At 35.9% G+C, this 11,220-nt stretch overlaps 4 protein-coding genes across 8 annotated transcripts; 3 read left to right on the forward strand and 1 right to left on the reverse strand.

Annotated features, from left to right (window-relative positions):
• The first annotated feature begins 179 nt into the window (after window positions 1-179).
• Window positions 180-1,652, forward strand: AT1G01225 (NC domain-containing protein-like protein). Its single transcript, NM_100005.3, has 2 exons — window positions 180-402; window positions 799-1,652. The coding sequence occupies exons 1-2, from the start codon at window positions 309-311 to the stop codon at window positions 1,485-1,487; spliced, it is 783 nt and encodes a 260-aa protein (NP_563621.1). The 5' UTR covers window positions 180-308; the 3' UTR covers window positions 1,488-1,652.
• Window positions 1,653-1,656: 4 nt separating this feature from the next.
• AT1G01230 (ORMDL family protein) lies at window positions 1,657-3,485 on the forward strand. The gene is made up of 3 exons (NM_100006.4): window positions 1,657-2,050; window positions 2,702-2,850; window positions 3,153-3,485. Exons 1-3 carry the CDS (start codon window positions 1,865-1,867, stop codon window positions 3,289-3,291), a joined length of 474 nt encoding a protein of 157 aa, NP_563622.1. The 5' UTR covers window positions 1,657-1,864; the 3' UTR covers window positions 3,292-3,485.
• A 624-nt stretch (window positions 3,486-4,109) lies between these two features.
• AT1G01240 (uncharacterized protein) lies at window positions 4,110-6,232 on the forward strand. Of its 5 annotated transcripts, NM_001331263.1 has the most exons (3): window positions 4,110-4,276; window positions 4,356-4,465; window positions 4,902-6,085. In NM_001331263.1, exon 3 carries the CDS (start codon window positions 4,928-4,930, stop codon window positions 5,921-5,923), a length of 996 nt encoding a protein of 331 aa, NP_001320620.1. In that variant the 5' UTR covers window positions 4,110-4,276; window positions 4,356-4,465; window positions 4,902-4,927; the 3' UTR covers window positions 5,924-6,085. The 5 variants fall into 5 exon arrangements, with proteins under 5 accessions (NP_001320620.1, NP_973735.1, NP_563623.1 ...); NM_202006.2 differs by having other exon boundaries at window positions 4,111-4,465; window positions 4,902-6,232; NM_100007.3 differs by lacking the exon at window positions 4,356-4,465 and having other exon boundaries at window positions 4,111-4,276; window positions 4,902-6,232.
• Window positions 6,233-8,684: 2,452 nt separating this feature from the next.
• AT1G01250 (Integrase-type DNA-binding superfamily protein) lies at window positions 8,685-9,575 on the reverse strand. Its single transcript, NM_100008.4, has one exon. The coding sequence runs from the start codon at window positions 9,552-9,554 to the stop codon at window positions 8,976-8,978; it is 579 nt and encodes a 192-aa protein (NP_563624.1). The 5' UTR covers window positions 9,555-9,575; the 3' UTR covers window positions 8,685-8,975.
• Between the last annotated feature and the right edge of the window lie 1,645 nt (window positions 9,576-11,220).

The following is an 11,220-nucleotide window of genomic DNA, read 5'->3' on the forward strand; positions in this document are numbered from 1 at the left end:
AAGCTGTGAAGTGACCGTATTACCCCTGCCTGGAATCAAGGTCAAAAGGCCCCGGAAAATCAGTACGTTGGTAGCATTTGGATTTGGAGATAACGCCGTTAAAAGACTCTGTAACGGGTTTGCTCAACAGCTCTCTCTAGTTCGTTTATCGAATTAGATAATGCCACTCCAAAAAACGTTACTTTACCTTACCTATCTCGCTGACGTCAGATCCCACCGTTAGAGCTTACACTTGTAACGCCGTTTCCTGCATTTTCCACAAGCAAGGTAAAAAAAAGCTTTGTGCAGAGAGAGAGAGAAGAAGAAAAATGGGTTTGCTTACGAACAAGATTGAGAGAGAAGAGCTAAAGCCAGGAGATCACATCTATACTTACAGAGCAATCTTCGCTTATTCTCACCACGGTAACTTTAGATTCATTCTTCCCAAGTTTGCTCCTTTCTTTCTCGTTCATTCAATCATAACATCAAAAAGTGAAATTATCCTCAATGCAAGTCTTTTCTTTTAGTTTCTACTGGTCGGTTTAATCTTCTTATTGAAACTGTAAATTCACAAAGTTGACGACTTTATCTAGATAGATCTTGAAGACAATGGTCTATATTCCAATCTTTGCATGACCTAATTTCACCCTGGCTCTGTATTTTGATGTTATTCCATCATATCTTCTGATCTCTGATGGACTTTATAGATGATTTTTGTTTATTTGACATATTTTTATCCCAATTTCCTCTGGTGATGAAGAATTGATACTGTTGTAGACATTCCTTCATGGGCTTTGATTTGATTGTGGATTTTTGCAGGAATCTTTGTCGGTGGGTCCAAAGTTGTTCATTTCAGACCTGAACACAACCCCATGGATTCATCAACATCATCAATATCATCATCTTCCTCTGAAGATATCTGTTCCATATTTCCTGATTGCGGTTTCAGACAACCGGACAGTGGAGTAGTCCTTTCTTGCTTAGACTGTTTCCTCAAGAACGGCTCACTCTACTGCTTCGAATATGGAGTCAGTCCATCGGTTTTCCTAACCAAAGTCCGCGGAGGGACTTGCACAACCGCGCAATCTGATACAACTGATTCAGTCATCCACAGGGCAATGTACCTTCTCCAAAACGGATTTGGCAACTACGACATTTTCAAGAACAACTGTGAGGATTTCGCGCTCTATTGCAAGACCGGTTTGCTTATAATGGATAAGCTCGGTGTAGGGAGAAGCGGTCAAGCTTCTTCAATTGTTGGTGCTCCTTTGGCTGCACTCCTCTCTTCTCCTTTCAAATTGCTTATTCCAAGTCCCATTGGTGTGGCAACAGTTACTGCTGGTATGTACTGTATGAGTCGCTATGCTACCGATATTGGTGTTAGAAGCGACGTCATTAAGGTCTCAGTTGAGGATTTGGCTCTCAACCTTGACGTAAAGACCATTGAGCAAGGTGAAGAAGAAGAAGAAGACGAAGAAGAAGATTCTGATACCGACTATGTTAGGTGACAAACAGATACCTATCACCTTTGTTCACGAATTTCGATATACATAAGAAAACATTTCAGTTAGAATCCTCATGTTGGTTTTATGTTCCCTTTATTGCATTTGTTGGCCTATTTTCTGTCTGTACAAAATGAAAACGCAGACGTTTTGGTTTGGGTAATGTCAAAAATATCCCAATAATTAATTAATGCCCAGTGTAGATGCAAAAAAGCAGTCGTCGTCTTTCACGGGCACACAAAATTAAACCAAAGAAACAAACAATCCTTGTTCTCGCCGAAATAGAGAATTTTGTGAATCTGGGTTTTTAGTTCAGGTGTTAATATAAGATTTTGATCAAAAGAAGACGAGATTCGATCCGATCCGATCTGATTGAAGAAGAAATGGCGAATCTGTATGTGAAAGCGGTTCCACCACCGGATATGAATAGGAATACGGAATGGTTCATGTATCCAGGAGTTTGGACGACTTACATGCTTATTCTCTTCTTCGGTTGGCTCGTTGTTCTCTCTGTCTCTGGTTGTTCCCCTGGAATGGCTTGGACTGTTGTTAATCTCGCTCACTTCGTTGTAAGTCTTCGATTGTGTTTATGCTTTAGAGATGATTTTTTCACTTAGGGTTGTGACTTTAAATTAGATGATGGATTGATTCCTTGTTTTTTTTTTATTTCCTGAGATCTGGATGTGAATCTGGCTCTAGTGTTTGAATTGATCTCTTTGGTTATTAGCAATTTTTTAGTTGGTTTAGGGTTCGAATGAAGAGGCAATTACCTTCTGATTGATCAGTTTTAGCTATCGTATATCGTTGAGCTTGGATCAGGCTTCGAATTAGGATACAGTTACCTTCTTATCAATGAATTGATCAGTTTTGGTATCAGCGATTTTGAATTGATCTGTTTGGATACTATCAGCAGTGTTGACTGTTGAGTTGATCAGGCTTTTAAGTAAGATGCAATTCTCTTCTAAGTTTGAATTGATCGGTTTTGGATCAGGCTTCGAATTAAGATGCACCTTCTCGTTAATGAATTATCAGTTTTTGATATCAGAAACTAAAACTACCTATGGCATCAATGCAATTTCTTAAGGTCTAACTGTTTGATATAATGCGGTGACTTGTAAATTGGCATTGCTTGATTGTCAAAACCAAATTTAATCTAATTTCTAATTACTCTTTAGGAAAATGTGATGTCTGAGTAGAAATTTGTGGATATTTGTTGTCAGGTAACGTATCACAGCTTCCACTGGATGAAAGGAACTCCTTTTGCAGATGACCAAGGAATCTACAATGGTTTAACTTGGTGGGAACAAATGGACAATGGTCAACAGCTTACCCGCAACCGCAAATTTCTTACCCTAGTTCCTGTTGTTCTGTAAGTCCCAGCACCTTGTTCCTCAAAATCTCACCACTCTTGTCTATTTCCAATCTATATTTTCTTAGCAAATTATTTTCTTTAGCTGCATATATCCTTGTGTCTCATATGGTTAATAAATATGCTAATTTCTCAATACACATATCTAAATCCGGTGATGTGTAACGGACTAGTTCTAGAGAACTCTGTATACGCGATAATGTGTATAAACAAGAGCTGCATTTATCTGGATGAACTTTTAAGATTGAGCTCTTTAGCTTTTGTACTTGTTTTCTGACTTTATAACGACACATTTAAAACAGGTACTTGATTGCATCGCATACAACAGATTACAGACATCCATGGCTGTTCCTCAACACACTCGCTGTGATGGTTCTCGTTGTTGCCAAGTTCCCCAACATGCACAAGGTACGCATCTTTGGTATCAATGGTGATAAATAAGTTTCCTTTACGGCAAGAGAACACCTGAAAGAAGGAAAAGGGGATATAAGCGAACATATATATGTGTAAATGTTCATATGAGTTGGTTTAATTCTCGAGTCATGTTTTTTGTTGGATATTTGTAAGTAAACTCTCTAATTTTGAAGCTTTCATCTTTTACCTTTTATAATAGACACGAAAAAGCTTTCCCTTCATCTCCCCACTTCACTTCAGATAATGGGCCTAATAGCAATATGGGCTTGAACAATAATTGAATTTAACAATGGCCCAAAGATTCCTGTCGTGGTGACTCATGAGTTATCATAACACCAGAATGTTTTCGATTGAGCGTAATGATTCAGTGGGATCTAAAGAACACGTGGCTGCCTACAAGATCTCTAACAGCTGGTTAATGACACGTGTCATAGTTAAAGTCCACCTGGATGGATATTATATCATGGTGTACGTATACAAAATAGTTAATCCCTCTTCAAAATTGAATAAAGCTAACAAAAGTAATCAATTAACGTGATTAAAAAAAAAAAGAGAATGCTAATTGGACCCCGAAAACATGATATATCCTGCAAAATTAAAGCCGACAAAACGAAAGAATGACTAATTAAAGTTGGAATAAGACTAATGATTTTTTTTTTTTTTTTTCTTATTGTGGTCCAATGTAAGAAAATAAATAAAAACATCTTATCCATTAAATCGAAAGTAGGGTCCATATCGTAATAGCCGTCGATTCTCTCTTTAGCCAACACGTGTTGTCAATCCAGCTGTTTCAGATGCTTACCAAGCCAAACAAGTTATTGAAACTGTGTCGTTTTGTGTCCCTAACTCGGAAGCTTTTACGGAAGAAACTGTAAATTTGGTTCCATGGGGCCAGAGAGTGTGAGAAACGAAAATTAAAAAAAAAGAGAAGAAAAGCCAAAAGCTTCGGTCGCGCAAGATCGCTTCATTTGTTTCTAGAGTGATTCATGGATTCTTTAAACTACTAATAATGGTATCTTTAGTTGTTACTTCGTTTTCTGATCTATTTTACAAATCTTACTCTTTTGCTCTGTTTTCGTGGTTTTGTTTAGATAAAAGTCTCTGTTCTTCTAGTTTCTTCCATCAGACTGTTTTCTCATGGATCAGTGATGATTTTTGTTTCCTGGGTCAACTTCTGATTTTGGAATTTCTGAAAATTTTGGTAAATTTACTCGATCCCATTGCGAAATCTTACGCATGATCTTTGTAGTTTGCTCTGCTCAAGACTTTCTTTTTTTTTGGTTCTGCAGTATGTCTTAATTGCTCTGAAACTTATGTCTTGTTGTGTTTAATTTGGTGGTGAAATATATTGTCTTCTTTATTCCTGGATCTGTTAAGATTGTTTAAGATTTCATATACGTTGAATTGGTTTTGATTGAATATATTTTGGTTCCCAGACGTTGCGTGTATTATTTAATGTAAATTCCTTAAATCATTGGCTTATCTATGAATCAATCATTTGCTTAGAAGCAATCTCATGAGTAGCAAGAAAAACGAATTAATCCTTCCCATGTCTTTTATGTTTATATTACAGGATCTGGGTGAAAAAAGAACAGTCTTTTGATTTGGTGTGTTTCTCTTTTCTCTTAATTTTTTAGGATTTTTGTTGTGTCTTAATGAAATAATGGGAGCAGCTGAAGCAAGAGCATTGTGGCAAAGAACAGCTAGTCGTTGCTTTGTTGTTCATGAGGATGCTAAGATGGCTCCGAGGTTAGCTTGTTGCCAACACCAACAATCTTCTTCGGGCAACACCGAAAAAAACAGCTTTTCTTCCGGAAGTTTTGGAGATTCCTCTGATTTCTCTTGTGATACCAAATGGTGGCTTAAGGGATCAACTGGTTTTGATGAGGAGGTTACAAACTCCTTTCTTGAAGATACCAAATGCAAGAAATTGCATGAATTTGTCGACTTAATCGGAATACGAGAAGAAGAAGACTACAGCTTTATTAGCAAGAAAGCTGACGCTACAACACCGTGGTGGAGAAGCACGACGGATAAAGATGAATTAGCTCTCATGGTGGCGACTAAATCGGTTGATCATAATATCCAGAATTGTGATCTTCCTCCACCTCAAAAACTCCACAAGAGTATTCACTCCTCGAGTGGAGAAAAAGGGTTTAAAACAGCGGTTAAATCGCCATGGAAGCAAGGAGTTTGGAAGGATCGGTTTGAGAGATCTTTGAGTTACAATGGTAGCACAGAGAGCAAGAACACGAGTCCAATGTCTTCCCCTAGAAGTGATGATCTAAGCAAAGGTCAGCTTTTAGAAGCACTAAGGCATTCTCAAACCAGGGCAAGAGAAGCAGAGAGAGCAGCGAGAGAAGCTTGCGCTGAGAAAGACCGTGTGATAACAATCTTGTTGAAACAAGCGAGTCAGATGTTGGCTTATAAGCAATGGTTAAAGCTTCTTGAAATGGAAGCTCTTTATCTGCAGATGAAGAAGGAAGAAGAACAAGAGGAACAGGTCAAAGGAATGAATCTGAAGAAGAGAAAACAGAGAGGGGAGAAGAAGAAAAAGGGTGAGACTGGGAGATATATGATGGCTTTTGCATTAGGGTTTAGTCTCATTGGTGCTGGTTTGCTCTTAGGTTGGACTGTTGGATGGTTGCTTCCCTTCTAGAATCTTGAAATGTCTTCTCTTTGGTCACTCATCTTTTCAAGAGTTTTAGGTTTTATAACTTTTCACTTTACCTCTAAAATTGTGTGTATATTTTGTTAATGTATGTATTGTGTGATGTTTGTGTAAATTTAATCTTCTGTAGAAGTTTATTTGGTTAGGGTCTCTCTCTCTCTCTCTCTCTCTGCTACACAAAATTGAGAAGCATCAAACTTGGAAATTCATCAGAAGCTTGAGAATGTTGGAATCAAATAAATCTTATATTTGAGCTGAAAGTTTGCTACAAGTGGACCTCATTTGACCCAATTTTCTAATTAAGGCCCATATGTTTTTCAGACCCAAACTTTTTTATTTTATAATTTCTTTTTAGGGGTTCCAAAAAAATAATAGTATTTGCGTTTTGAACTTCTAAATTCTAAGCATGGTGGAATAAGATTTAATGATTATGGTCTTAGTTGCTTTAAAATTTATCACGGATGTTTAAAATTAAAAGTGTGATCACTTGAATAGTTTGTGTTTATGCATGCTTCTGTGAAATATATACAAAACTTTTTGACTAAATCCCAAAATTCAAATCTGTATAACGAATTCCTTTGATAAATGTGACTTTAAAAGATAATTCCAAAACATTGAAAACATATGTGTTTTAACTTCTTCTTTTTTTCTTTCAAATATCATACAATAGGCAAGTCTGGATGATGAGACGTCAATTACTAGCACCGACGACTAAAATACATGTTTTCATCATCAAATGTCTTTAAAATTCATATCTCTTTTGTTTGTTTGTTCATATCTAAGATAGCAATTAATATACCTCTATCTGTTGGGGTCAAATGTGATATTATATCTCCGTATTTATTATGAATAATGGTTGTAAGAAGCTTTATTGAATTTCCAGCAGAAAGATGTTTTGTTCATCATTGAGTACTACTACTATGGTTCAAAATGAAGCAAAAAATTTCCCGATTTATAATAAACCATAATTCGTTTTTCTTGGATGCTATGATCGATTCCAAACCACTAAATAGCACTAAATTGTTGTTGCAACAAATCCTTGTCTGAAATAATAAATTCGAGTATCGTTTTAGCCGTTATTTTTAAAACACGTGTTGTATTAAATATCTTATTATGTGGTGCCAAATTGTATAATGACGATACAAAGGACAAATGTTAATAATTTCAAATTTCCCACCCAGACAACTCTTGGTTCTATGCTTGTACCATCTCCGCGTCCTCGTCTTGTCGTGTGTCCTACACGAACATACTATTAGACTATTAGTGTTACAGTACTACAGCTTAATTAAAATATGCACATGTCAAAATATTTAAGGACTAACTGGTCAAATAGCCCCAAAACAATTCAAGATTGATTAACTAACATGTTCTCTAAAAGAATTGCTTCAGTAACCTATAATGTGGTATTGAATTCTCGAAAATGCATTTAAAACATCTTTATATGAGCTTACATATAATTGACTTAAATTGTTTGACGGAAATACCGAATTGTATGATGCTGTGAGAAAAACATGAAATACAAATATTCATGTATAGAGTCGAGTTTAGGATTTGATCAAGTGTCGAGCTTAATTAGGACTCGAACTGATAATACAAGAGGTACATATACGGATGCTTCTTTTTTGGACGAAACATATATATGGTTCAGTTCTTAAACACGTATATTCATACCAATCATATATATATTCTGGAAAATGAATTGAGTTCACAATTTCCATGTGTTTCCACGTGGTCAATTTAGGTCGAACTTCAAATGTTTTAGGAAACAACCGTTAAGAAAATCGCTCTACGGATGTATTCCTGTCAGTTAAAATTATCAAATTATGTGGCTTGTTTGCGACTTTGCGTTGTGTGTTTTTTGGCATTCAAGAAAAAGAATGCTGGATTATACTAAATAGGAACCAAAGTAGCATGTAGTGTCGTGATAAACGACGTGACAAATTTTCTCGCCCGCCCGTTTCCTCTTGGTACGAAAAGACTCCGAAGCCTTGGTGATTCGAACTGTCGAAGAGTTAGGTTAAGTCCAAAATGTCAAATGAAGCATGCAGCTTGAAGAGGGCACAATCGTCCTTTCCCCTGATATTTATCCCATATTTAATACATGACGCTAATGGTTAGCTTGAGTACTGAGTAACTTTAAGCGACATTTATAAGTATCAATGAAGCTCGAGTACTGATATTATTAACATCTTGGAATTAAATAGCTCACTATCAGGGGAAAACTGAAAAGCGAACAAAAATTATTGGAAGAAGAAATTATTGCCAACCGTACAGTTACAAGTATAAATGTCGATATATCGACACACCAAAAAAAAACTATTGCATTCACATTTAAAAAAAAAAAAAAAAAAAAAAGATGTATACTAGTATAATAGTATATCTGTCACAAACACATATCAGGAGAACATCTATCACGAACCCCATGACTCATTTAAGGAGTCTTTCTTTTTTTTGTTTTCTATGAAAAAACAAAACAAATTAATATGATAAATATCGATAGTAGTTTTAAAGTAATATTTCATATTGAATATGGATATGGGTCCGAGAAGTTACTATTGCATGAACAACGATAGAAATTGGACCAAACTAGGAATTATGCTAGGTATCGAATTATACTTTCCCTACATAAATAATAATCAGAAGTTAAAAGCTCCAAATGATTAAAAACCATTACTGTAGAGTCTGTACTTATAATCAGTACTCAGTAGCTACATAATGTTTTCAATAAATAAAGAAATTCCTTAAAGAGTTTTTGACACTTAGTTAGTAAAGTTGCACAAATAAAAAGGTTTAGAATAAGTAGCAATACTTATGCAAACAAAAACTGTATATAAGAACATACACTTATACGTATTTTTGTAGATGCGTACAAACCTGATAACTAACTTGAGAAACAGGTATCTAATTATTAATCGCGTAAAACAATAAACTAGAAACAAATAAATGAAAATATACATGCATATGCATTAAATTAAGTGAGCCAACACAATAACGATACAACGTACACGTATAACGAATACGACACAATCGACAGCAACACTCACAGACACGCCATGAACTGATACTGATACAAGTCTCCGTCGACAAGCCACGTGGCATCATCTCCGGCAACAAAAGGCTCCGGCGACCACCCACCTCCACTCATCATAAGCTCAGGCAGCTCAATGCCTTCCCAGAAATCATCTCCGTCGTCTATTCCTGCCACGTCATCATCTCCCATTTTGATGATCTTCACGGCGTTGGCTGCTTTGGCCGCTGCGACTTGGATATCTCTGGGAGTACACGTGGACGGTCGAGGTAGATCCTCGATTTCTTCAGGGAAATTCAGCTGAGCTTTTCTACCTTTTAGACAAAACGCTGCCACGTCGTAGGCCTTAGCAGCCATCTCCGGCACCGGAAAAGATCCGAGCCAAATCCGAGACTTTTTCCGGGGCTCTCTGATCTCAGAAACCCATTTTCCCCATCGGCGTTTGCGAACTCCGTGGTACACTGGATGCCTCGTGGTCGATGAGCTGGTTTCTTTACCTCCTCCGCCGCAAGATTTAACGGCAGAAGCGGTGGCGGTTGGTTCGTTGTTGGTAACTGGTGGTGATGATAGCTTCATTCTCTGTGGTGACATTAAAGAGTTTGTTATGTGGTTAAGTCACACTGTTATCTACATTTATAATCTCATCCAATCCCATTTTCTAACCAAAAGCGTTACTGTTTATTATCTGAATTTACATAAATGCCCCCAACGTACATTTAAATCATAGACTTTCGATTACCGGAATGTAATTTTCCAAATCTACTGCCAAATGGATAGTAGTACGTAGTGTGCGTAATTCTATTTCATATGCCGTAACTAATAATAATGATATACTCTTTATACAAAAAAATAATATACAGAAATCAGTGGGAAGGATTTTCCCTATTTTATATCTGTAGTTTGTCCATGGGTTGTAAATTTCTTACAATAAACAGCTGAATCAAATTAAATCAGTGATAGTTTTAGTACCAAAAAGATGATTTATTAAAATAAAAATTGCGCGATCTTGCATAAAAACAAAATTGAAGAACATGGGGGCTACTGATACCGCCGATGATTAATTAACTTTATATGTCAAATTAAACCAAAAAGTATATATGTCAAATCTTTGTCTCCCCAGCAATCGGGAGTGGTGGTGGGGAAATGCTTTCAATAGCTCATGTACTGGTGACGTTGTGTCCTATAGTTTTAGCACTTCTTTCAACGAATTGGTAAAAATAAGTGTCGATGGCAAGAAAGAGACTAAATAAATCTTATGTCTGAAAAGATTATGAAACTAAAGTCTAAAAGGGTATTAAAAATATATTATGTAGTATGTAATGTTAATAGCTTAGTACAGTAGTACTAGTACACCTACTCACATCTTGACATATCGTAGTGAACTTGTGTATACACGTTGCATATTAAGATTAACACTCAAGTATTTTACTCCAAAATTTGAGTACAAGCTTCAGCCAAAGTTAAAATAAGTATCTGACAGTGGAAAATTATAAGTGTGCTTACAATAATTTATTATTATAATGAAATCACTTTGTTAGGTGTAATTTTGTGTGCATGCATGCCATGATCGTGAAAATATATCTACAAAGAAACCCTTTTCCTTTCCTAATTATTAACTTATTAATTTATTTTCTTTTATATATATGATATACTTGGGCAATGCAGGTCCACATAGGTTGCTTTTAAAAATTAGCATTGATTATTTTTTGAAGGGACCATAGTCTAAACTCTAGTCTATACCACTCATAAATCTGTACTACTCAAAAAAAATGTCTTTCATGATTTTGCATTTTGCTACTATAATTACCATTACAAAAGAATATAAACTTTTCCCATGATGTAGTACGATTATTACAAGAAGAAAAAAATGACAACTAGCTAAAGTTATCATTCTTAAGGAAAGAAAAATTTAAGGTATCACAAGAAAATTCACGTCTTCGTACGGTGATTTGTAATCCCTTAAGCAAAAGGGCAGTTGATAAATATCACCTGAAGTCTATGGTTTCCACATTTTAACCCATCACGTCACTACATATTAACAAGGAACCATTGAAATTTACTTCAAGTAATTAATACTAATATCGCAATCAATTTTTTTATTGAAAAAATTGGGGAAATAGATAGCAAGAGGAGTTACGAAACTCACTTTCTTCTTACATCAGATGAGACCATACACGGCTTTACTATCAGTTTTGTCTCCGGGTGCTTTCGTGTAAACAATTTTAACACTTGTTCGTTTTTAAAACAGTAAGTAACT

Source organism: Arabidopsis thaliana, assembly GCF_000001735.4.
Source record: "Arabidopsis thaliana chromosome 1 sequence".
NCBI lineage: Eukaryota > Viridiplantae > Streptophyta > Magnoliopsida > Brassicales > Brassicaceae > Arabidopsis > Arabidopsis thaliana.

Coding starts and splice junctions, on each gene's coding strand:
- AT1G01240 (NM_001331263.1), top strand. CDS start 4,928: ATGGGAGCAGCTGAAGCAAGAGCATTGTGGCAAAGAACAGCTAGTCGT.
- AT1G01230 (NM_100006.4), top strand. CDS start 1,865: ATGGCGAATCTGTATGTGAAAGCGGTTCCACCACCGGATATGAATAGG. Junction 2,051..2,701: donor TTAATCTCGCTCACTTCGTT/GTAAGTCTTCGA, acceptor ATTTGTTGTCAG/GTAACGTATCACAGCTTCCA. Junction 2,851..3,152: donor ACCCTAGTTCCTGTTGTTCT/GTAAGTCCCAGC, acceptor CATTTAAAACAG/GTACTTGATTGCATCGCATA.
- AT1G01250 (NM_100008.4), bottom strand. CDS start 9,554: ATGTCACCACAGAGAATGAAGCTATCATCACCACCAGTTACCAACAAC.
- AT1G01225 (NM_100005.3), top strand. CDS start 309: ATGGGTTTGCTTACGAACAAGATTGAGAGAGAAGAGCTAAAGCCAGGA. Junction 403..798: donor CTTCGCTTATTCTCACCACG/GTAACTTTAGAT, acceptor GGATTTTTGCAG/GAATCTTTGTCGGTGGGTCC.